This window comes from Sphaerodactylus townsendi, linkage group LG01 (assembly GCF_021028975.2).
Source record: "Sphaerodactylus townsendi isolate TG3544 linkage group LG01, MPM_Stown_v2.3, whole genome shotgun sequence".
Classification (NCBI taxonomy): Eukaryota; Metazoa; Chordata; class Lepidosauria; order Squamata; family Sphaerodactylidae; genus Sphaerodactylus; species Sphaerodactylus townsendi.
Window position 1 is genome coordinate 71,889,409 of NC_059425.1, and position 27,190 is coordinate 71,916,598.

At 39.1% G+C, this 27,190-nt stretch overlaps 1 protein-coding gene across 2 annotated transcripts in view; it reads right to left on the bottom strand.

The window, feature by feature from the left end:
- ZFAND3 (zinc finger AN1-type containing 3) overlaps positions 1 to 27,190 on the bottom strand; it is a 202,011-nt gene that overhangs the window by 65,368 nt on the left and 109,453 nt on the right. Inside the window, exons 4-5 of one of the 2 annotated variants that reach the window (XM_048518737.1) lie at positions 18,602 to 18,778; positions 2,647 to 2,712 (exon numbers count right to left, since the gene is read on the bottom strand). In XM_048518737.1, coding sequence (XP_048374694.1) covers positions 2,647 to 2,712; positions 18,602 to 18,778 — 243 coding nt within the window. The remainder of the gene's footprint in view (positions 1 to 2,646; positions 2,713 to 18,601; positions 18,779 to 27,190) is intronic. The other variant, XM_048518825.1, reaches the window with a different exon arrangement.

The following is a 27,190-nucleotide window of genomic DNA, read 5'->3' on the forward strand; positions in this document are numbered from 1 at the left end:
GGTGCAAATGAGATGGTCCATCCCTTCAAGGAGTGATTTACCCCTCCATGAGACACTAACTAAAAGAAAATCTTTTCTTTATGAAATGGATACACAGCCAGGGAACTGACAATTAACTGTCAGCTCATCTCTTTCATGGAGCAAAGGTTGCTCCAGATGGCTCCTCCTTTACTATCCTGGAACACTGAAAAATACCCAAGTCTTGGAAGGAAGGATAGAGATGACTACAAAATCCTACTACAGTACATTTTCAATTAAGTCAGGTCTAGACAATATAGCAACAATGTATTGTCGAAGGCTTTTCACGATCGGATTCAACCGGTTGTTGTGGGTTTCCCAGGTTTTGTGGGACAATGATTATTATGAGCAGACAGATGGGGTAGCTATGGGAAGCCCCCTCAGTTTGGTGATAACCAACTTTTACATGGAAAGTTTTGAGAAACAAGCCCTTGAAACAGCACCCAGAAAACCCACAACTTGGTTCCGATTTGTGGATGACACTCTTACAATCTGAAGAACTCCTGAATTTTCTGGATCACCTCAACGACATCCACCTAAACATCCAATTTACCATGGGAATGGAAAAAGAAGGAAAACTGCCTTTTTTCAGATGTCTTCGTCTTTCGCAAACCCAACCATCAATTAGGCCACAAAGTATACAGAAAACCAACACACACAGGCTGATATTTACATAAAAACTCCAACCACCACCCACAACAGAAAAGAGATCAAAACTTTGACAGATTGCGCAAAACGAATCTGTGAACCTCACCTCCTCCTTCATGAAATCAATCATTAGACTGAGCTCTGCAGGCAATTGGCTATTCCACAACAGAAATCAGAAGAGCTTTAAGACCAAGAGAAACCCAGAGGACTGAGGAGAAACAGCCCCCCTCCACAGGAAAAATATTTCTACCATACAGCAAGGGAATCACAGATCAAATAGGGAAACTGATGAAAAAAACATAACCTACAAAAAATCTTCAAACCTACCAGAAAAATACAGCAGATGCTATGTTCAGCAAAGGACAAGAGAGACCTCCTCACTTCTGCAGGGGTCTATTGCATACCCTGCAGCTGTGGAAAGGTCTACATAACAATTACAAAATGCAGCATTCAGACTCATATTAAAGAGCATGAAAGACAGTGGTGGCTTAACCATTCCGAAAATTCTGCAGTAGCAGAACATGCTCTAAACAAAACTGGACATAACATTTTATTTGAAAACACTGAAATTCTGGACAACTCGGACGGTTACTATGTCAAACTACACAGGGAGGCTATTGAAATCCTCACACACCAAGACAACTTCAACAAGAAGAGACTCTGAGAATTAACAAAACTTGGCTACAAGTACTTAAAAACACCAGAATCAAAGGCCAAGAGCATGCTAGATTCATGGACAATGAATTCCACCCAGGCACAAGATCTGCATTCACTACTACTCTTGCTACTACAGGAATGCAAATACGAATGTAAATGGTCTGAAAACCCCACACACAATACAATCCAGTCAACCACACCTTTGCATAGCAAGTTCCCCCCAAACACTTATTGATTGGTTTCCCACCAATGGACATGGACCATATATATCCCACTAAACATTCCCTTCTCACTGGACACAGTGTATAACACGCTTCCCTCTGTGATACACCTCTGAAGATGCCAGGCAGAGATGCAGGCGAAACGTTAGGAACAAGATCTAACAGACTATGGGCACACAGCCCAGAAAACCCACAACCACCAAATATAGCAACATCTTCAGTTGCTCTCAGATAGTTTCAAAGTACAGTCCAAAGTTCTACTTCAACTGGTGAGAACCAGGGTATCTCCAAGCTCTCCATTCTCTCCTATGAAACTGCCTACTCTCTACAATTAGACCATGTTTACAGGTGCCCCTTCATCCAGGGATCAGGTAGAATGCAACCAGAGACAGGGTCTTTAATGTGGTAGCACCTCTGTTATAATATAATATTTCCCAAAGACACTAGTATAGTTCCACTTTTATTCCTTTGATGCCAAAACAATTCCCCCCATTACTGATTAGGTGTAGCAATGAAAATAAAACCGAACATCTATCTGTTGTTTCAGTTGATTTTAAGGATTTCTTGTTTCAGTTTTCAATTTATACCGAATGTTATTTTGACTCTCTGTTAGCCACTTATGATGTTTTTATGATAAAGGCAAGAATTAAAATGTTTTGAAAAGACATATGCTGCAGTCCTATAAACAGAGAACGCACATGTTAATCTGTTAGTTCATTTTTGTTCCATTCACAACTCCAGCAAGTTTTCTTGCAATCACAAAGATGAATTTTAACACACCTCCCTAGATTGTATTAATATTTAAAAACTGTTATAAAATGGTTTTACGTTTTCTCTTGTACTTGGGAAGGGATGTAAAATTCTGATAATCTTAACTGTGAGTTAATGGGACAGATTTTACTTTTTAATTTTTGCACAGAGTTAGTGAAAACCCCTCTTTAAATTAGCTGACTTATAATCAGCAGATCCCAGGGTTTCTCTATATTCTACATAGCCAAATACAAAACCATATTCAGGATCACAACTCAACAAGGTTCATTCTAATTTTCAGACTTAAATATTGGTTTCTCCTAGAATACACAGATTGCTATTAAAATTTTACCTGAATCGCAAGATCTTTTGGTTGGTGTAGTTAAGGAGACATGAGCTGTATCTGTGCATGGCCCACCTAGAAACAGAAGAATGAGTCAGTTCCAAAAAAGAATACTTTTGCTTTTCTATGCAACAGGGGTTAATTCCATGATGCATAGCTAATGAGAACTTGCATTGCCCACATACAAATTTAATGGATGAACCAGATCAATGGAAATAACAAAGCCATTTTCTATTCTTTCCTCATTCTTTATTTTTTTATTCTTCTTTGCTACCCAAGGATTTAGGTCTTTGAGCCAAAGAGGCCTTTAGACTTGTTCCCTTCTGGTTAAGGTCAAATTGTTTTGAAACTGAAATGAGTTTCTTCAGGAATCTGGGATGTAAGGGGTTTTTTTGTGGGGTGAGGAGGGGAAAATTTTTCCACTGGACTAGCACAAACCTGTCCTCACCCAGATGGCCCAGGCTAAGCAGGGTCAACCATGGTTAGTATTGGGATGGACACCACCAAGGAGTTCCAGGATTGCTATGCAGAGGCAGGCAAAGGCAAACTGCTCTTGAAAATTCTACAAGGTCACCGTAAGTTCTACAAGGTCACCGTAAGTTGGCTGAGACTTGACAGCACTTCACACACACAAATTAATATGCCACTACTGTACATCAGAAACAGTGAGGTCTTTGCCCTCATCACAGTTGGGTCTCGGAAGTTAAGCAGGGTCAGCCCTGGCTAGTATTTGGAATACCAGGGGTATGAAGCAGAGGTAGACAATGTCAAACCAACTCTAAAAATTTCTTTCCTTGAAAACTCTATGGCAGTGGTTCTCAACCTTCCTAATGTCGTGACCCTTTAATACAGTTCCTTATGTTGTGGTGACCCCTAACCCTAACATTTATCCATTTTACAGATAGAGAACACTGATGCAGGGGTTTCGACCCACAGGTTGAGAACCACTGCTCTATGGGTTGCCATAGATCAGCTGTGACTTGCCAATCAAAAAAGGGGGAGGAGCAACTCCTTGGATAACACTAAGAAATTCTTTGAATCTCATAATTTGGGATAGTATATTACTACTTGAATTATTTCTGAAACAGCTTTATTGTCAGTTAAATTATGCATGTCTCAAAACTGGTGGAAAATACTTGATAAGCAATTCTTAACAGACCTTATTAAAACAACAACCCAAAAATTGTTTGTTGCATCACTGTAATACACACCACACACACACACACACACACACACACGTCTACTTGACATAAAATAAATAGACAGCAAATGCAAATAGTAATAATACTATGTTGCAGCTATGACAACTGACTATAACCTTAGGGCATAAAATTTAACAATGCTTGTGGGTATGCAATATTTCTTATTGTCGCATTGTCTATGCAGATGTAGAGATTGGGTGGATTGCCGAATGTGGGACACGCGACATATAATTGACCACGTGAAAAGTGTCTAGATCTAAACTGCAGAAATGTAAAGATTGGGCCTGAGCTTTGCTTTGCTGATGTTGATTGCCAATGGCAATTGAATTGGGAATTGCAATCTGTGAAATTGAAATGGGATATCTGTTGGAATCCTCTGTTGACGTAACTAAATTGCACGGTGGTCATGAAAGAACTTTGTGAGAAGCGAGGATGTTGCGTTGTTGAAACCGACCGGGCCTCGGGCAACGCGAGGGGGGGTCCCGTGGTGCTTCTACTCCCCAGATTTCCCCAGCTACAGCTTGGGGAGCCTGAAAGAAACACAGTTGGGGACGGTGGGCTTCCTGACCAGGTGGGCGAAAACTTATTATCTGAGAGATATCGAGAAGCTGCAGGTCTCCGTGGAGTTTGAAACAGATAACCGTTTGCATTCATTGTGCCTGTTTGACCTCTCCCTGCCAGATTTCCCAGTCTGCATTGGTAAGGCTTCAAAAGGAAGATTTGTGATTATACTGTGTGTCAGAGAAAATTGTGTAATATGGTCAGTTGAGGTGTAGATGTTAAGAAAACTGTCCTGGTTAGAATATAGTCCTAAACGAATATGACCACAGGCAACCAGAGCACAGGCAACATCAGGATTTATGAAAAATAACTGTAACAATGCAATCGGAGACATTGAAGTGGAAGCGTAAAAGTGGAAATTGGGGAACTGTACATGGATCGTAAGTCAGAAACATTGAGATGGAATCGTCAAGTAGTAAGTATAGCATGTGTTACTGTAACGTCCACCAGATGGCACTGTTTTTAAGAAAAAGCATGGTTTTACCTGTCACAGGTGTGACACCTGTATCATAGTATATAGTAGGTATATAAAAACACGCGCATTTTCGAATGCAACGTTGTGTCAAAATTTCAAACTAATCGGTGAACAGCTTTTGGAGATTTAAGATTTTGAACAAACGAACATTTACACACATACACAAACACAAATATTTTGTCAAGAACAGATCAACATTAATTTTCTATGATTCTGCCAACATTTTGTCTTATTCAGAGTCAAGAAGTAGTTCTATATTACCATCTCAGTCTTAGAAATGAAATATAACTAAACACATTCCAGCCTTTGTACAATAGACTAAATTGATCTGATTACTGAACAAGCAAGAATCTGATACCACTACCTATTGTGAATAAAATACTTGGTTACAATAATTGCAGATTTAGACAGAAAAAAAGACATTTGGGTTTTTAATTTTATCCTCTAATATACAACTTTATCAATTTGTATGATTAATAGAAAATTTTAAAAAGTTTTGCATACTGTCTCCTTATATGTAACATGCAATGTTCCCTGAAAAGCAGCTAAGCACAAGTTTTTATGTTTTGTTATGTTTGCCATGAAGTTAGCAGATAATAAAAATCAATCTGAATGAAACTGATTTAAGTGAATTGTCGAATGCTTTCAAAGTTGGATTCAACTGGTTGTTGTGGGTTTTCCGGGCTGTGTGGCTATGGTCTGGTAGATCTTGTTCCTAACGTTTCGCCTATAACTGTGGCTGGCATCTTCAGATCTTGTTCCTAACGTTTCGCCTATAGCTATGGCTGGCATCTATCACACAGAGAAGTCTGTTACTGTGTGTAACTGGACACAGTGTGTAACAGAAAAACTTCTTTCTGTGATATTCATCTGAAGATGCCAGCCACAGTTGCAGGCGAAACGTTAGGATCAAGGTCTACCAGACTATGGCCACACAGCCTGGAAAACCCACAACTAGTTGATTTTAGTGAGTTATACTGTGTGACTAAGTTTGCTTGTGTTATTTTCATTGTCACTATGTACTAAAATTCAACACCTTTTGTGCACAATGAGCAAGAGACAAAGTGCTATGCCTGTCTCTAGGAAAGAAGCCATGGCCAACATAGCAGGCAGGGTGACCTCTTTAGTCTGGCAAGAAAGAATGGGTATAGACAAGAAGGTTGTATTTTTGGCTCTTGTAAGATTAAGCACACAGTTTTTGGAGAAACAAAGAAGCCTACAAACATAGTCTATGGCAGTCAAATGTCTGTGTCTCATCAGTAAAATTGGGTGATATGTTTGGTTTACTCTTCTTCAAATTTTCTCCCCCACACTATCATGCAAGTTTGCTCAGCTGCAAAAGACCTCAGTGTGATTCATGGCTAAGTGGCTAATTCTAAAAAGTTCAGACTCAAACCACTGTATCATGCTGGGTCTCAATAAAGAGACTTACCTTACACTTTGAGAAGCCTGGCATTATTTCAACGCTGTAGGACACCATGTCCTAAACTGACACAGAATCACAGTTTCAACAACTGTATCTAGAATATGAATACAAATGTTCCCCATCACAGGTTCATTCCCATGGCCCTCTCAGCATGGGGCAATGGTGGTTTGGAATCTGTCTGTGACAAGTTCCAGCTGAGGGTATCATATGCTGAGGCAGTTGCATGAATGCTGATACCATGCCTAGAATTCAGCATAGATTTACTGTTTGTATACTGCTGTGAGAACAGTTCTCTAAAGCTCTCAGTGAAAAAAGGAAATCTACATTAATTATGAAAATAAGTTGTCAAACAGTGAGCTAAAAGATGATGTAGGTCAATAATCACTTTGCCAGCAGTTTCTTGTAACTTTGCATGAATATTAACAAAATAGGTAACTTTTTGCAGATTTATTGTACTTGCAATATTCTCTCTTAATTAACATGACATTTACATAACACTACAATTAATTTCAAACTACAGTCACTGTGTGTGAACTAATTAGAAATGCATCATCCTTTATTAAATACCTTGTCAATTTCACTCACATCATAATATCCTTGATGATTTTACCTTTGCAGGATTAGACATGCTGTTATACTAAATCTCATATTCATACAAACAGTGTTGGGCATCTAAATTAGAAGTAAAGCATACACCAATACATTTATGTAAAATTCCATGAATTTTATCATCGTCCCTGGTACCATCATTTTACAAGCAGGTTCATTAATCAATTATTTCAATTTTCTTTGTATTCATGCTAAATAATATACCAATTTGACACCCTTAGAAATTTGGAACAGTTGAAGGAAAAAAGATTTAAAATTATTCTCTTGACTATATTTCTGAAAGATTTCAGTAAAAATTTCTGAAGAAACCTGCCCTCTATTGAAAGCTCAGTGTGGCTTACTTAAGGATCCCAAATGATTACCAGAAGTCTGCATCTGAATACCTTCAGAGGAAAGATACAGCCACAACTCTGTAAACATAGTGGAAATAGTTCCTGTTCTATGAATACTTCCTATGATTGTGTCTATTGCTGCTGGGGTGCTAATGCCAAAGCACCATAGAATACACCCATTCTAAGAAAGGGGATGCTTAAATATCTACAATAAACTATTGCAAAAGACCTTCGTGTACTTCCAAGTTAGGAACTCAAAGATTTTTCATGAACTTAAAATAGTTACATTGGGAAAAATCACTGAGAGCTATCAGCATGGAGATTGTACATGAAGCTTTAGAAAGGTACCACAAAGGTGCTGAAGGAACTGGCATTTTAGGAATCTTGCCTAAACTCTGTATCTAGCCATGGACATGTTTAATTGGAAGAGACATGCGTAATTTAACTATATAATCAAGGTTGAAAAGAGCCATGAATTAGAACTATAAACACATAAAAGATAAAAACTAGAGAGGAGTTAATCGGTTATAGATGTCTACAGAGACAGTGTTCTCTCATTGCATGAAAACTACTTATTTGCATAAGATTCAGCATCTGGCTACACCATCATTAATTTTACCTAATTGATTGACTAATCTTTCATTGTCAATGCTAATTTTTTCAGCGAGTTTCCAAACTGCATTTGCTTCCTGCAAGGAATATATTAAAAGAGGGTACCAAGATCAAGGCAACTTTTTCAACACAATTCATTTTGCATTACTGTTTCCATCTGTAATGTGGATACAATGCTCCCTTATTTAAAACCAGGTCCCTGTTTTAAAAGGCTATATAATGTACAAATACAAACACTATGCCCTAAACAGAAAGCTTAACAGGGCTGTCATAACCATCTCCAGTTTCATAACCACTGTCATGTATAGACCCATGTAGATGCTCAAGAAATGAGAATTTAAGCCACTATCTTAACCCAACACCCCATCTTTGCATCCTTTAGTTCTTTTGTTCTTTTAGGCTATGTCCAACTTTTGAAAGTTTTCCAGCTGGATTTCTCTTTCTTAATTTAATGGGGAAAGGCACAGATTGTCTTTGTCAGAACCAATTCATACTTTATATCAACAGATTTGTTTGCTTCCAATAGTGTTCCTTGCAAAGAATATGAAATATGAAATAGTTTTTCTTCCAAAAAATACAGCAAACCATGGTCAATGGTACTCCCTCATTGAGTTCACCCTTCCCTTAGAGTTTGGATATCTCCACTGAAGTTTATGCTTACAGTCCCCTATAAGAAGCAACAATTATAAAAGTGAAAAACATATTTGCTACCATTACTATGAATCTATCCCTTTTAGCAGCTGCAACACTTTTCTGACACCAGCAGATAAGTAGCTTTTGAAGCTCTACAGGGTTTTTACTGGGAGTGGACTGCCAGAACTGTTTTTTCCTCCTCCTAAACATCTTCAGATAGAATTTGTAGTGAATAGGCTCTAACCTGACTATAAATTTTAAAAGGGTTGAAGACTCACTACTGCTAAAGAGCTACAGATGTTCAGTGGCTTAAGAGGACTCTTCCATCACAAGCATTAAGTTAGAAAGCAAAACATTAAGATCAATATTGCGTGTTCAGGTGAACATTCTGGGCAATTGTAACATTATTTTCTACTTAGAACTATGCAAATGTACCACTACAGATAAGTAGTGCATCTTTTATTAAACTGCATCCTTTATTAACATATGCAAAACCAGGAATTTTAATAGTTTTTCACACAACCACACTGTTGACCAGTCTGCTGAGTTTAGGAAATAGTTAAGCACATATAAAAATAAAAGGTCCGCTGCAGTACAGAGTGCAGAAATATCAAACCTGAACCAACTGCCAAAGTCATATTTTTCACACTGACATTTTTCATGTCATATTACAATTCAGATTTCACTTAAACCTGTGCCATGTCAGCTTCTAGTGGCAATTGCATAGAAAAAAGGAAAACAATGTGACAGCCACAGAGAAGGGGATGAAAGGCTTAGACTAAATGAAATTGTTCTAGTAGATGGCATGACCTTTTAATAAAGTACACAAGACTTTCCTACTCTAATAAGCACATTCTGAAGGAGTGCTTAAGAGAGAAAATATCTCAGCTCTCTCTCTTCTATCTGTATGATCAATGTTTTGCAGGCAGTCACCTGCTAGGAAGCACAACAAATCAACTAAAGACAGTATAGCCAAAATGTATTGGAGAGCTGGTGAAATCATTAATGTCAACATGCCCTGAAAAAAAAAAGGACTAGTAGGAAGAAAGGAGATACCAGAAAAAAGTATATTTGAATACTAAACACCTGAACACAAGAAAATTTATATCAACAGCAATTAAAGAATGTTTTTCAGGACAACAGCAGTGAACTCACAGGAATATTTGGATGTGAAAATAGTCCTAAATCTGATCAAGTTAAGGGAGGAAGAATTTCATTTTCACTTCAAGGGTACTTTTACTCCCAACTGAAACCTTAAGATCAAGGAGGGGAAAATGCCTCCCAAGCCAAATGGTCTGAACAAAGGTATGTGTGTCAGAATGGCCTTTGAGCTATTTGACATTAAGAAGAGGCCTATTTGGCCACTTTTGGGAGCAAGTTGAAAACAACATTACCTCTCAGTGCAAAATCAGCAACTGGTCAAAATTTAAATAAGAATTAATAGGAATAAAGTAGCACTTCAGATATTCTGTAGGAAATAAAACTGTAATGCAAGAATCACTGAAAGATACTTTTAACTCACAGGAAGGATTAGCAAAATTACAAAAGGGCATGCAGTCACATTCAATATCCTTCTAGATCAAACGGCTGCAAAACATAATGATAGGACTTTTCTCCTTCCAGAATATTTTCACTATTCAGAAATAAGTTACTTAAATTTTTTCCCATTCAATAGCATTAACATGATAGTTCCTTATTGCAATATGATGAATAAAATGGCTTACTTATGGTCTGTTTATCCTGCAGGGTAATTAACAATGGCCAGCAACTTGATGAGTTGTTTTAGAGGGGAAGGAAAAAAGTCACTAAGGATTGTGTCTGATTTTTAAAGACACTCATCTAATCCATTCGTATTTTGGTAGGAATTAACTTAATGATCTCTCACACTGGTTTTCAGTGAAATACAAAGAAATCCATTCCATAAAACACCCAGCTGTACACTGTACTCAAAAATATCAATCTTAAGGAACACTGCTATAATGAAAGCAGTATTCACATTACAGAACTCTCTACAAAACAAAATAAATAATGGGGGAAAGCCACTCTTAAATTAAAATCAAAAAAGACATTTAAAGTTTGGGCATTCTTCATTATGGGAAAAAACCTTCCACATTGAGACCATCATCAATCAGAAAAGCTCCATCTGCTGTATAATTAGCTCTGATAAATGACACTAATCTGAGCTACATTAGAAAACTAGTGTTGGTGGGGGTAGAAGAGAGATAGCTGGAACTGTAAATAAATCTAACCACTGTGTTTCACTTACAGCCATCCCAGCAGGAAGTCATAAAGAATTTTTATAGGTAATATTTTCAGATGTGCTGCTGGCTAGGTTGCCTAATATCTATCATCTTGGAGTATGCATTAGTGTGTGTACAGAAGCCCAGAACAGGAAAACGTATTTTTAAAGTAAGTTCTCCCCTTCATATATCTTTACAGCCAAACTCCTCACTGAAAATTTTCTGATAAAAAGCGTTGCCTAGCAAAGCAGCTATTCAGTATCTCAGAAGATTTCAGGCCTGGCCTGAATACAGTAAGTATTCAATGGACCCATCTCGTGGCACCTGAAGAACTGGTTCCAAGAAGAAAATCTTGAGATAGGGAATGGATTTTGTTAGTGCAGGTAGATAATAAAGTAGATACTGCTGCTCAAGTTACTACATGAGCTGAACATGATTATAAGTCTGCCAGTAAGACAAAACTGATACCAACCAAAATCAGTGTTGCTGGTTACTCTGCAACAAATAGCCCAGAATTGAGAGGTTGCATTGTTAGTGTCAAGTGCAAAAGGAGGCTTCTTCAGGATTTTGTCAATTGAAGTTAACGGAAGCAGTTCAAAACTGTGCACATTTAATATTCTGTTTGAATAACATATATATGCTTGCAACTCAGTGCTACATCTGCCCCTGAATTCTGTCAAAAGGTCATGCACATGCTGTGGCTGACACATCCATAGATGACATTATAGTTTGGGGCATGACTAAAAACATAACTGATGATTCAGAAAGTCCTGAACACTGCAGTTATTTCTGCTGTTGGGATGCCGGCTGCAGACTAGATGCCATGGACACAGTCAAAGAAAGATGTTTAGTGGCAGGTGGTAGTGGGAAAATGGCCCGGTGAACTTACCATAAAGGGTCCTTTTTCTCTGAGGAAAGGACATCTTATCGGGTGATTCCCACCATCCAGTCAAGGAGGCAGGATTAATTTTCTTGCTTCCTTGTTGCTGTGGGAGGCATCCTTTCCTCAGTTTTGGCAACATCATAAGCAGTCTAATGTTTAAAATAAGTCAAATGGAATCATGTCAAGAATCCAAACCATTAGTGAATAGACATAGAACTTCAAGAGGCAGAAGAGGGGGCAGAAAGGTTTAATAATAATACAGACAATGACTTTTGGAAGGATCAAGATGTTCTCCTTTCCTCAGAGGAAAAGGACCTTTCACAGTAAGTCCAATGGGCAGTTTCCCCTCTGAGGTGGAGAACATCTTGTTGGGACCTTCCAGAGCTGTGTCCTTTGAATGGGTAGGTCATCATCCTTAGATTCCAATACTGCTTGAAGACAGTTTTTTTTTGGTCAAAGATGCCATCTACAGACTGGTATTTCTTGATTTTACAGTGCCTGATGAATGTTGAATGGGATGCCCACGTAGCTGCCTTGCACACCCCTTCCACTGAAGCCTGTTTCTTGAAGGCCTAGTTTGTTGGAAGAACTCTGTAGTGAATGTGCTGTTGCTCCATGTAGGGGAACGTGGTTGGAACTCCTGTATGCTTCAAAAATGCATTCTCTGAAGGCCAAGCTAAACATCTTTTGCCTCCATGTTCAGAGAGGAAATGGAGATTAATAAGGTCTTGGATTTTCTTATGCTTTCAGTTCTGCTGAGGTAGTATTTAATGGATTTTCTTACGTCTAGCATGTGCCAAACTCTTTTGTTAGGATATTTGGGTTTGGAGCAGAAGGAAGGTAGATCCAGTACCTTCATTCTGAGCTGTTTCAATGGAATTTCAGTGATGAGCTTGAATGGTGCTTTGATGAGGACTGTGTTTAAGTTCCATGAGGGAAATTTATGTATAGGAGGTGGATCCTTCAGGAAACGTAGGATGTGTGAATGTCGCAATATGACCTGTTCATCATACTCAGAGAACACAGTGTCTAGGGATGCTGTCTGTTGTTTGACAGTATAGGCCTTCAGACCCCTGTCTCTGCCTCTTGAAGGAACTGAAGTATGTCCTGGAAAGTGAGACAAATAATAACTACCTTCTTTCTTCTGTTCCAATGAACAAACTCCTTCCATGTGAAATTGTACATCCTGGCTGTGGGAGGTCTCCTAGATGCCATAATCGTGTTGATGACTTCTAGACTATACCCCAATCTCATGAATCTGCAATGCTCAATCCATGTGGCCAAGGCCATCCACTCTGGATGTGGATGTAGGACCGGTCCATGAGATAGCATGTCTATGAACTTGGGGAGTTGCCAATGCAGTTCTACTGATAGCTGAAACTGGTCTATGAATCACAGTCTTCTTGGTCCTAGAGGGGCAACCAGTATCACCTGCGCTTTTTGTTGCTTTATCTTTCTTATCACCTTCAGGATTATCAGCAACAGTGTGAAAGCAAATAGTAGACCCCTACGCCACTCAGATGTCAGCACATCTGTTCCCTCTAATAAGTGATGATTTAAATATATTTTAAAGACGGACTCTTGATGTGTTTATTGTTGACTTGAATTGTTTTAATGAAGGTTGTAAATTGCCCTGAGCATTCCAGGGAAGGGTGATGAAAAAACTGAATAAATAAAATACAATGAGGGAACCTTGTAAATAATCTTGGGAGTCTGGTGATTATCCATGGATGTGAACAGGTCCAGCACTGTTGTCCAAAATTAGTTGATGAATCCACTCTGCTGGAACAGTCATTTGTTGAGAGATCATTCCCTTTCTTGAATTGTCATTCAGCTGAGCCAATACATTTGCATATTGTCCTTCCCACAGCTATGTTCTGCCTTGATGGGTGACAGTGTTGTTCTGCTCATGTGAGTATCTGATAGGTCTCTTTGTGAAGTGCTGTCAATTTTGGTCCTCCTTGATTGCTCAGGTAGGCTTTTGCTGCTATGCTTTTCATTCTCATGATCATGTGGGATCTGTGTAGATGTTCTTGAAAGTAAATCAGAGCTAGGCAAATTGTCCTCAGTCCTAGCACGCTGACCAGCAGACTGAATTCCTTTTGGTCCCATAGGCCTTGTACTGACTCTTCTTCCAGGGTTGCCCCCAAGCCTGACAGAGTGGCATCTGTGAAGTCTTCCTGGTGTCGAAGAATCAGGTATGTTTTTTGGTGTCTGAGGTTTGATTATATTGTCCACCAGCAAAGACTGGTCTTGACCCTGAGTGGTACCAAGACAGACATATCCATCTGTTGCATGGTGCATGTTTGAAACGGCTGTTGAAGATACCTGTTGTATATCTGCCCCAATTGTATGGAGTCTGTGTTTGAGATCAGGTATTTGTTACCACCACTGAGACCAGATCTTTGATCTTTTGAATCTTTTTTCCTAGGAATACAAACTGATTAATCTTGGTATTGATCATCACCTCTAGATGTTCTAACCTCTGTGATGGCATGAGATTGCTCTTCTTCAGATTGACCAGAAATCCAAAGCTTTGGAGGGTTTGTATTATGGTACTTGTGTCCCTCATGGATTGTTCACTCAATGTGAAGTGTATAAGGATATAATCCCAATAAGGATGTATTTGTATTCCCCCCCTCAGCTTGACAAGTGCGTGTATCAAGACCTTGGAAAACACCCTGGGTGATGCTGATAGATCGAACGGAAGAGCTCAAAATTCAAAGTGATGGCCACTTATGCAGAAGTGCTGGAATCTGTGGTGCTTCTGACAGGCATGCCTCCATCAAGTCTATAGCCATCAGAAATTCCTGGTGCTGAAGTTGGCTGATATTGGCTGCAGTGTTTTATTCAAAAGTGCTTCAATTAACAAACTTCAGGTCAAGAATGGCTCACCAATCTCTATTTCACTTTGGCACAGTAAAGAAAATGGAATATATGCCTGAACCTTTTTGCAATTATGGGACCGGTTCTATAACTTGAATTTGGAGAAAGACGGTTGATAGCTTGGTTTTCCTGAGATGTTTGCTGGTATTCTTGGATGTTGGAGAAACTACAAAGCAATCTGGTGGAGTGTGCATAAATTCTGTCACCGAGTCCTGAGAGAGTATCTCCGATGTCCACTTGTCAGCTTGCAACTGGATCCAGATGCCTTGAAACAGTGCAAGTCGGCCCCTCACTGGTGCTGAAATCCCATAATTGTTTGGACTGCTTATTGTCTCTGTCCTGCTTGTCTAATCTATTGAAAGAGGTCCTGGAGAACTTTAAGGTAAAGCCTCCTCTCCTGTATGGGGGTCTGGAATTTCAGTTGCTTCTGGAATTTATCTGAATTCAGATAAGGCACAGTGGGCGCGAAAGGAGTAAGGCCCTTGGTTTCTCTATCCCCTCACCTGAGGGTTTGTGGCAGAGCCTTCTTCTTGTCTCGCAATTCTACATGCGCCTTATCTAGGGCTTCCCCAAACAGTTTATCCCACTGGAAAGGGTATGCCGACACAATGGCCTCTGAATAGTAATCGGCTGGCCATGCCCTTAACCAAAGAATATGACTAGCTACAGAAGAGGAGGATAAACTCCTGGAAGAAAAGAAATCATGGCATTGAGGGGCATGTCTTTAGTAAATTTCATGGCCTTTAACAGCCTATTAGCCCCTTCTATGATGTATTTACTATCTGGAAGGAGCAGCTGCAATAACTTCCTAACCTACATGGTTCCTGTATGAGACATTATGAAAGCGGTTGTGGAAGCCTTAATAGCCATAACAGAGGCTTCTTAAGCCTTGTGGAGAGTGAAATTCGCTCTTTTATCTAAACTGTCTTTTAGGTTACCATACTCAGCTAGCTGACCTGCCAACTGGAAGGCAACCACTAGAGTGTCTATAAGGGGGTCCTACAAAAGTCTCATTAGTAAACTCATCATGGGTTTCTACATATTTGGGCATAGCGAACGCTTTTTCAGTGTTACTCATTCTGGGAAAAAACTCCTTGTCCTTTTTAAGATGTTGTCTTTTTCCTGTGGAGGTGGATGACTGTTCCTGCCCCCTTCTCCCATTTTCTCCTGTAACCCCAAGACAGATAGAATCTTGAACAGTAAACAGAACAATCTTCTGCCTTAAAGAACCTGGTAGTAGGTTCATGCAGTTCAATATTCTCCTCCTTTTCATCAGATTCCCCTTCCTCTCTTTCCTTTGACTCACTGTGAGGCAGCAAAGGAGTGTTGGGATTTAAGCTCTGATGAGTGAGTGGAGCTGGACACTGAAATTGCAGAAGGGGTGATTCCCACAGCAACAAGGAAGCAAGAAAATTAATCCTGTCTCCCGGATTGGATGGTGGGAATCACCCGATAAGATGTCCTTTCCTCCTCAGCGAGGGAAAGTTCTCTAATTTATAAAGAACAGAACACTTCTTGGACATAGAAATGAAGGGTGTTGAGATATATTGGTATGATTAACTTCATTTACAGACAACTGAAACTCAAGGCTGATTTCAAAATATGGGGGAAAAAACCATGAAGAGATGTAGAGCAGGAGGCATCCTGGAAAGTCTTAAAACAGCACATGATACAACAGCACTTGTTACAAGAACCAGTGTCACAAGTTTCATACCTCAAACATACCCATGAACATTTCAGCAGATCTCTTAAAAAAAGATCAGAGTTTTTACAAAAACATGATGTACATCAGCAATCAGTCGCACACACATCCATATGTGTCACTGATGCAGAGCCCAGGTAAAAAAAGACTAAGAAAGTTACTTCAGTATCTCAACTGCTTGCAGAAGATGTAACCAATACATTTATGAACAGAGCAGCTGTGGAGACAGATCATATGTTCCATATAACAATATTTAACAAATAACTGAATTGCTGTACATTCTGGATGATTGAGCTTCAAAAATGTGATTTGGCTGTGACCTATATATCAGGCAAACATTTGTTCATTGATGATGTGCTTTCCAGGGCTGTTCCCCCACACCGTGGCTTAGAAAATGAAAACTTATGTGGAGATTTAAAAGAAAACACCTCTACAACATATTGTTTAAAAAAACCTGATAAAGATCTAGCATTGCAGACTCTGATCCAAGCTGTGAAGTTAATGGCCAGAAACTATAGTGATCTGAAAAATCAGAGAAACTAAGGATACTTGTGATTGGAAAATAAGAGGTTACTAGAATTACAGACCTGAACTCCCAGTGACAATTATCTTTAAGGAGAGCAAATTGATGATATCTACTAGCATCCACAGACAAATGTACAAAATCCAGGAGGGTCTTCTAGGCATTGGAAAGCTCAATTGACCAAATACCGCCCTTCTTCCTATAGAATGCTCTGTTGTGGGCATGGCTCTTCAGGGTCATACCTATAAATGGAGCATTCCACAGGAAGAAGAGGGGTGTTTGGTCACAATTAAGTTTCTATCTTTTGGTGAGACAAGGTTTAGTCTAGGATTAGGTTTAGTCAAAACATAACAAATACCAAAGGGCATGTCAAAAAGTGGGCAGTGATTTAGTTACATGGAATTCCAAAGCTATAGTCACAGACTATATTCAGAAATATATACACCAATAAATACCATCAACAAATCAGTGACTGCCAGACTGAAAGGGGTTTTTTTACAACATGATATTCAAGAGGAAGTTTTCAGTAAGAATGCCCACAAGTTTCCTTAATAGAATTCAGGTGTTGTGTCAAAGCTTATACTACATATGGTGCACTAAAAATAACCAGACTGCCCTTACTGAAACAGACTTGCAGAAATATATATATGTTAACAGTCCAAAATCAGGACTAGAAATATTCTGATAGTGGTATTGATTTGTACAAGTGTCTGCTGATTTACAGCAACATGCCCTTAATAGAATGGTTCATCTCTTACTCAACTTTTATTTATTTCATTCCATTTTTAAACCGCCCACTTGAGGTTTAATAAGGAAGGAAGATGAGGCAAAATTATTATTTTTTGAAACTTTTGATTTTCCAAGAATTTAAGCCGGAAAGGCCGAGTTTCAAAGGGCTCTCTTGTATGTGGTATCTAAAAGTTGTAGGACAGCCATATCCAAGAAATCATGTGATCCAGGCTGCTAATGGAAACTTAGTATGTCAGAACACTAATGATACAAGAGCTATCCTAGAGTGTGCCTCAGAGGTCTCAGAAAGCACTGGGTTACAGTTTTCGTTAACTGACAGTAGATTCCCTGAACAGAACCATCAGTAAGAATACCCATTCATGAACCATTGAGATATTCAGATAGAAAGTTGAAGCACTCAGGAGACTGAAGCTTAAGAGATACGTTAGGTTGTAATTAACTTAACGCGGCTAACTGGTGAGGATCATTTTATAGATATTTTCATTATAATTTATATATGATTTTATATATGATTTTACCCTATCATTATATAAGAGTTAAAGGAGACACAGTGACAGAAGATGTTGTTTAAAGGTAATGCATTATATTTAACCGTGTTAGAGAACTGGTAATTTAAGGAATAGCCCACAGGTCACATGATCTCAATCCTAGAACAAAGTTTAGAGGCTGCTGTACAAGAAGTTAGTTGACCTTTGCATTAACACAGTTTTAAGCCAATTGTCATACTGATAGTCTTTATCTGTGAACCCAGAAATAACTCAAGTACCAGCAGTCCATACACAAAGCTTATGTTGCCCACTAAATATAGCTACTAATCACTGTTCCAATATTTTTATAATTAATGATACAGTGATAAAATGGGTTTTGCATTTTATGCTACTGCACAATAGTAATAGGGATTCACAGATATTGTTATCAGGCAAATTGAACACAGAACAATTAGTTGTGTCCATTCAGTAATCGAAAAACTTTGTTCCTATGTTCTTCCTACAATTAATTTATAATTGTGTGTTTTCTGTTCTTTCATTTATAGTCTGCTGCATTCTTCCAGGGACCAAAAACTAAATTCAGTAGGGGGGAAAAATTGGAACTCAATTTGTTTGCCTCCTCCGCTGGAACTGTGCACTTACATTCCTCTTTGCTCGTTGAAGTTACATTCAGTTCTGTCGATTGCTGGTTGGAGTTAACAGTCTGCGTAGATAGTGAGGTATTACTGTTGTCATTATTTGATTCTCCAGAGAACAAATCCGATTGAATGTTGCTTGTGCTGGGAGTGGATTCATCTTCTGGTTGCTTCTTTTGAAAATCTAGTAAGATGTAATGTTGGGGAAACGGAATAATGAGACACTTGAAATCATGACTGAATCACAAAACTTTTAAATATGCACAATACAGACTGTAGGTTAGATATTATTTATAGGCTTAGTGATTTGGTATAACCGAATTTAAAAAAAAAAAAAAGCTGTATTAGTCTTTTCCCGGTTTTTATCAGTCCTAAATACAAGCAGGGCTAATAAAAGCCGATCCGAATAGCTCAGAATGTTGAATGACGAATAGATATTCGGCATTATCCATTTGGGGGACTGAAACTTTAAAGGGAGCCTTCAATAGTGGCTAGCCGCTTTGGACTCCCTTTAAAGTTAACTAACTTGACTCGCATATAGTTAAAACTAATGAACCTCCCCCAGAGATTCTCCCTCCATCTTACTTACCATTGCTGTGTGTGTTGGAGGCGCTCTGGTGGGGTCTGGGGGTGGGGGAGCAGCCTGAAGGCCAACAGAAATGGTGTTTGAGTTGGCTCTGGCTGAGTCTCTCTCCTTCTCTCTCTCTGCTTCCCTGGAACTCTGTTGTTTTGTTAATTTGTTTCCAGGGCAACAAATTGGAGAGTGGATGACTCAACCAGCCAATAATTGTTATGCATTTCTGCTAGCTAGAACTTTGCAAAACTTTGCACCTTGAGGGATAGGACAGAGGAAAAGATTAATCTGCCCAAACAAAACTGCCCAAGACTGGGATGATTTTCATTCCCTGGGATATTCAAACTCCACTTGGGTTGCCTGCTTGACTGCCCCAAAAGTATAAATTGCAGGGCTGGTTCCTAGTCAGCATATTCTGTACCAGAGTCCAGAGAGGTAGAGTGACAATTCAAGAGCCTTGAACTTGTCCTCCCTCTATCTGGTGACTGGTCATTGAGAGCCCACCTTCATGAAACACACCAACCCCACAGAGGAGACCTGCCAGAGGAGGAGAAGACACTGGAGGGTTTCATTTTAATTTCACTAACCAAGTTTTATTTTTCAAAAACATTTGATATTACTAACTTTTAAACCTGTATTGCTTTCCTGTTATAATTGTTTGCCGCTTGGTGGTATGTTGGTGGTTGGGGGGGGGGGAGGGGGAAGTCCAAAGGCCCAGGGTTCTATTGATTTGAAGTTTAATTTGTTCAACTGTTACTGTTAAGTTGCTGTTAGCAACATTTTGTTTGTTTCTGTGGTTTCAGTTCAGTTTTTGGTTGTGTGTGTGTGTGGGGGGGAGGTCTTAGGCCAACCTTTGGTTAAAGGGGGACTGTAGCTTGTTGTTTTCCCTTGTTTTATTGTTAATTTGAATTTGTAAAATGTCTGTATAACTGTCTCCCAGTTTTATTCCTGCCCCCTCATGTGCTGCTGCTTCTGTTCTTGCTTTGGTTAGAAGACTTCTGGGAGTTTTTTGTTTCAGGTCTCCCAAAGTTGAGTTCTCTCCTTAGGGTCACACATTTTTCTCCCTGTGTTTGCTGGTGTTGTTGTGTTTCTTCTCCTTTTAAGTTTTACCCTTTAGTTTTCCACTCCAAATCCAAACTGTTTGGGGTTTTTGCTTTTCCTTAGTAGTGGTTTGTTTCTGTTGCTGGTGGTTTCTGTTTGCTTTTGTGGCAGGTCTTGTTGTGGGCTGGGAGGGCCTGTGGGTAGCCCCCATCTTCTATTAGGTCCCATTGGAAACAATGGAAAATGGGGACACCCTCTTTGGGGTCCATAAAATTGGACCCTCTTAACCAAACTTCACCAAACCTGGGTGGTATCATCAAGAGAGTCCCCTGAAGATATCCTGCAAGTTAGGTGCTGCTAGCTTAAAATATGACCTCTACAGGCCAAAAACGGTAAAAACACAAAAAATAACTAAAAATTCAAATGGACCCGAATTTTTTCAGATTTTTTCAAAAATCCAAAAATATTCAGGTTTACCAAATCAGATATTTGAGATTTTTGGCTTCAATGATAATTTTAAAGCCAAATAAAGCCAAATCTAAATTTTACCAATTTTTTTCAGTATTGCTCAAGCTTAATTATTTATGACATCTATAAAGTCACGTGTGCCACCAGGTTGTAACTTACTTATGGCAACTCAATAAGGCTCCACCTCATGAATTTTCAAGGCAAGAGAGGTTTTTCCATTTTGCTGCTCTGCATAGCAGATCCAGTCTTTCTTAGTGGCTTTCCATCCATGTACTGATTTCTATAAATGTTATAATCTCAACATTTTATTTCTACATAATAGAAAAAGCAGCCATTAAAGCTGAGTTACAATAAGAGGGGAACTTTTCATGAACATTTTTGTTGGTAATCAAAAGCCCCACTCCTTGGATATTTTTTGCACTGGCTGTATCTTTTGCAAAGCATGCAAAATGAATCACTAGTTCAAAAACAATGCCATTACTCAGAACTGGTTTAATTTGCCCACAGTGCTGTTAACATGTGGTTAAATCTCATTGGTTATGTGAAGAGACCTTGTTCATTATATATGATTGGAACTGGTTGAATGGCAATGTGACAAATTTAGGAAGCAAGAACTACTGTGACATGACTAATTCAATATCACAATGACATAGTAGAGGGAGAAGTGGTACTAAAGTAAGATCAGAGTAGGGGGAACAATATCTCTAATAAATGTGTACCAGCTGTTTAAACCTACATTAGGGACATTTAATGTATGCCCTAGTCAACCACAGCATCTAACAAAGTCAACTTTTCCACCAAATTGACATGTGTCAATTAACTCAAGTTCCAGCATTGTTTAAACAGCACCTCAACAATGGCAATGGTTTGAACTCAGTCAAATACCACACTGTTTTTCACAGACTTTAATGATGTTTTAATCACATAATTCTATCCTATCCCTCAGTAGCCAAACTGTTCTGATTGTATTTTACTTATACAGAGTAGGATGATGACACGTTGAATGACATCACATTAATGCTTACTGTATTTTTACTTATATAGAATCAAATGATGACATGTTGAATGACATCACAATGCTTAATTTATGGGATCACTCTCGTATTTAACAAAAAAAGAAATAGTAGCAAGAAGCAAAACTGAACAGGACTAGAAGACTGGAAACTGCTTTTACTCTTTGAAATTTCGATTCTACAGGAATGGGCAGTTTTGACTGGAACCTGGCAAATATTTACTGTGACTCTAGCTTGAACATGTCTATTGGAGACTAAGAAAATCTGGTTCACACAAGTGCTCTCTGCAAATAATGCTCAAACCATAGCAACAGCTGGGCCTGAACCCAATGTGGGGAACACATCTTTCATTTTTTAAAAAAAATCTAATATTCTGCTATCCTGATTGTCCTGATTCTTTAGTTGACCACAGAAGACTAACAACTACTTTAGGGATTTTTGCTGAAGTATGACATGCAAGTTTGTGGGATCAGATGAGTTATACCACAATATCTTAGTATAATGTGGCATTTATAAATTACGTATGTGTATTTAATACATAAAAATTGTTCCCCATATATACAGTAAATAAGGCTTAATTATAATTTCAGCCCTAGATGCACAATAAATATGTCTTAAATAAATAATCTATAGTATTAGATAACAATGGTTACTATGTATATGGTAAGCATGTATATGTTTTCTTTTTTTCCACAAAATGATACAATAAGAGGAAAAGATTTAGAAAAAGAGAAGAAAAATTGCATGGATCTGCAATAATCAATCTGCTGAAGAAAAACCTCTATTGGTAATCCTTCAGTAGATTAAAAACAATGCAGAAGATCCAGTGAAGAAGAAAAATAAAACAAGAAAAAAGAAACGGAAAAAAGAAACTTGAAGAAAACCCAAACGTGAACTAAACACCCGGAGAAAGTGAAAGTAGAAAACTGCAAGTGGGGGGGGGGGGGGGGGGTGGTGGTGGTGGTGGTAAGAAGATGGAGAGGCTGCTTCCAAAAGCTGAGCAGCTAGCTCGCACTTTACTGATCCCAGATTTTATCAGAACGAATGGGTCAAAAAGAAACACAAATAGTTCACCTGCCAAATTAAAAGGTCTCCAGAACTTCCTGGGGAGGCCAGAGTCAGACCCTGTCTGCCCTTAAGCCAGCATTCGCCCCTTTCAGTAAAGTGTGGCAGAGAGTTCCAAGAAGCTCAATCAGTTCGAAGTGCCATCTTCCCCTGAAGCTGCCATGTACATGTTTTCATGAATGTTTTGGTTTAAACATGCAATTACTTTTGACAACAATTAATATACTATAATGTTTTTAATGCTAATTCGTCATTAAAAAAGGTTCAGTGGTTCCAATATTATAATAACCTGATTTCCATTACTGCCACTGTATGAGAGTTCTGTTCTGCCAAGAATATACTTTTTGTTCACTGTAGAATTTTGTTTTCTACTTTCTCCTTTTATTTTTACTTCTTCACAATGTCTGTGGATTACACTGATGGGTTTTGTGCCTGCACAGAACATGATAGGCATGCAAAAAACAAGCAAACCCCTCCTCCCCCCAAGTTTCTCTTTAATAATATCAAGCAACCTAGTGCTGAAGCGCTTATATATTTGTTTAGTGATGCTGAAGTCTTGCAAATCAGACAAGGTGAGAATCCTTAATTCCACACAAAGTCAGAGGTAATTTGCAAGAACACTCACTGGTTTAGATTACATATAAGAGATGTCCTATTTCACCATAGTTCACTCCACAGGGCAAATGAAAGGACTACATTCATTTATTCCCTTGGATCCAGAGAAGGATTTTAATCAGTCTTTCATTTACTTATGGTTGCTTAGAATATATGAAAAAAAATCTATCATTTCTTTTCCATTGGAAAGATTAAATCAGCAATAAATTATAGTCAAATAAAGGGCAGCGTAGAGCATATATGAATCAGTTCAATTAAACTTTAATCCAAACATGTAGAATATGGTTGATGTAATTACAATCTCAAAGGATTTGGTATCCTTATAACACCCAAAGGATAAATATATGGTATCAAAAGGATTAAGTGACCACTTCCCTTTTATACAGCATTTATTGGGCAGATGCCAGTTCTTTGAAAACATCTTATGTTTTCACATACATTCACATACATACATACATACAGTTATCAAAAACTTTAGCATCTCTTTATTCTTGTCCTGGCTTATTGACATTTGCAACTGATAGCTTTGGAGGAGTTGATTGTTTTAAATGGTGGGAAGCTTATAAAAAGTCAGAAAGTAACAATCAATCAGTACCACCCAGATTAGCATGAATATCAGATGTAACACCAGATTTTCAACAGAAAGATATTTATTTATTTATTCATTCATTCATTCAATTTGATAAACCGCCCTACCCCTGAAGGGCTCAGGGCGGTGTACAACAGAACAACAACACAGTAAAAACAAATCGAATAATCCCAGTTAAAAATAATACAAAACCTTAAAACTATAGCAGCTTTAGGATGTAAGATTAATGTAGCAGTGGAAAGACTGAATGGTAGATGTCAGAATTAAAACAAAGTCAACGGAGTTAGTTGTGTGAACAGAGGTACAAGATTAAAGACAATGCCTATTCATATATGTCTGTGATCAGAAGCCCTCTTTGATGTTTTGCCAGAACTAGTCATGCTTTTCCTAACTACAGACAAATATGGGTACTGCATTTTAATGCAAGTACGTTTACAGTGTTCTGAAGTTCTCATCCATGAATACTATTTATAAAGACCTGTAAAATGAAAATAAAAATCCTAAGGAAGCTGTACATCACTGTACAGTAAACTTATATATTAATGACAGTAAAATAATATATTAATCTGCCATTTCCTGGACCTTCATTGTTCTAGAATGCTCTGCTTGGGTCCTAGTGCCTTGGGGACAGAACTAGGTAAGCACTAAGACCCAAGTGGAACAAAGAAGGTCCTGGAAATGGCAGATTAATATACAATTCTACTGTCATCTTTTGGTGGAAAAGAGTATAGTTTCGCTCTCATACTGGTTATCAGCAGAAAGCCCTGTTATATTATTAATGACTTCACAGCACATTCCTAAGGGCCAGCAAATAAATTGCTTAGGGCAGTAACTGTGTTCCACATGAGGATATCCCAAGAGATACACTGGCATAGTGCTCTGTCAATGAGATGCCTATGTAAACCCAGAGCCCCCACAGCTGCAGCAGCATAAGGGCAAGAAATCAGAAGCATCAGAAAGGAATGATGGAGATAAGAGGATTAGTTAGCATACTAATGCTTCTCAGCTCACATTTTGGCATTACACCAGCTAAAATGCCAGTATTAAGTATACATACGCCCAATGAACTCAGTGGGAGAGGGAAAACAACCCTGCCCCACACCAGCCAATACAGCCAAAATCCAACAGAATACCAAATAAGTCTGAAGCCTTTTATATTTTGATGTTTTTACAGTTGTTTTTATAGCCGCATTGAGACCTCCATATAGGTGAGACATAGATTCCAAAAATAAATAAACCAATCACGTTTCTCTTAAGCATGATAGAAACCCTAGTCAGGATACCCTCATCTGTGGCACAGGGTTAAATCTTTCTGTCCTTGCATCAGGCAAACGTAGCACACATACATAAGGGGACTTTGGTGGCAGAAACTCTAGTGAAGGCCAATTTTGTCCAAAACAGCCAAGGAAGAGAAGAATTATTGTTAGGAATAATGTTGCTTCTGCCCACCCTAAAGGGGTGGGGAAGAGTATGGCCAACAGTGGAAAAAGACCTATATATGTCCTCTTCCACTCAATATGCATATGCGCACTCTTAACTGGCACCTGTACTGTTTTTCCTACCCATACTCATACACTCTCATAATGGAAAACAGCCTTGTTGGGATGAATTTCAAATAAAGTGACTGATATAACAACTAGGATTGGTCAATACCCTAGACATTTGGTAACATTCAGATTCGGATTTATTTGAGCATAAAATTATCTATATGTCCAAATAAGACAAATAACATATTCGGATATAAATGAATACCCCCCAAAATTTGGGTCCGTCTGATTTTTCTGTTATTTTTTGGTGTTTTTTCGCAGTTGTGCCTGCAGGGGGTGCATGTTTAAAGCCAGTGAAATCAAAATTTCAGGGTGTCATCCGGAGATTGTCCTGATGATGTCACCCAAGTGTGGTGAAGTTTGGTTCAGGGGATCCAACTTTGCTAAAGTTTGAATGGCTGGGCAGTCATTCTGTGGACATTAGGTTCACCTTCAACTGCGTGCCCTCAGCATTTGCCCCTCTTAAGCAAAGTTTAGCAAAGTTGGCTGGTTCCTTTCAGGAGACTCACACCAGCAGCCCTGTAGAAAACAGCGCCCCCTTACCTGGTAACCTCCCCAGAGAGAGAGCAGCTAATTCCCCAAATTTCCATGCTACACAGAGCTTCACAGCTGAGAATAACAGCAAGCTCCCACTGAAGCCCGCGCAGGTGCCAATTCCTCCCACCATATGGTCCTGTTGAGCCCAAGCAGATTCTGTGCAGCGGCCCTGGTACTCCATTGTACTCATTGGGGGATTTCTGTGCAGGCTGCACATTTTTGAAGATAGAGGCACCTGTCGGGTTGGCTTGAGTACTGGGGGATGGGAACTCTGATCTTTGTGAATCTGCTGTGTGAAACTGTGTTGCTCCCTGACTGCTTATCTCTCCTCCGCTAAGCTAGTGAAGGCCAAATACTTTGGTCTGTAGTACAGCTGTAGAATTGTATGGTGGCCAGGGGGGAGGATGGGCATGCTGGTTACTTTAAAATAGATACGCCTCCGCTGGGGCCAGCAGAGACGTCTTGGGACTGTAGTGGACTTATCTTACCTGCAATAAAGAAATAATTGTTTATCAACAACTGTTTCAATTGTCTCGTTTAAGGAGGTTCTGACAGCACCAAGCTTTCAAGGTGGCTCCTGGAGGCCCTCCTGGTAATAGCATCCAGTCTTGGTGAACTTTGCTTCTGGGGGCAGTGGGGGTGGGTGGGTGAGAGAGTTCTGAGAGAACGCTGCCAGCAGGCTTCATGTGTAGGAGAGGGGAAACAAAATAAGCCTTTTGGGGAGCCATAAAATTGAACCCCCAGAAGCAAAGTTCACCAAGCCTGGATGCTATTACCAGGAGGGCCTCCTGGAGCCACCTTGAAAGTCTGGTGCCTCTATCTTCAAAAATTTGCAGCCTGCTTATACATTCATAAATTCCCCATTGGCTACAATGGAGCCAAGGCACTGCAGAGCAGAGAATCTGGGCAAATTGCTTGGGGTGTCTGTCAGGGATGCATTTTTAAAGCTATTGGCACCAAAATTTCAGGGTCTCATCCGGAGACTGTCCTGATGATACCACCTGAGTTAGGTGAAGTTTGGTTCAGGGGGTCCAAAGTTATGGACCCTCAAAGGGGTAGCCCCCATCTCCTGTTAACTCCCATTGGAAACAATGGGGGATGGGGGTACCTCTTTGGGGGTCCATAACTCTGGACCCCTTGAATCAAA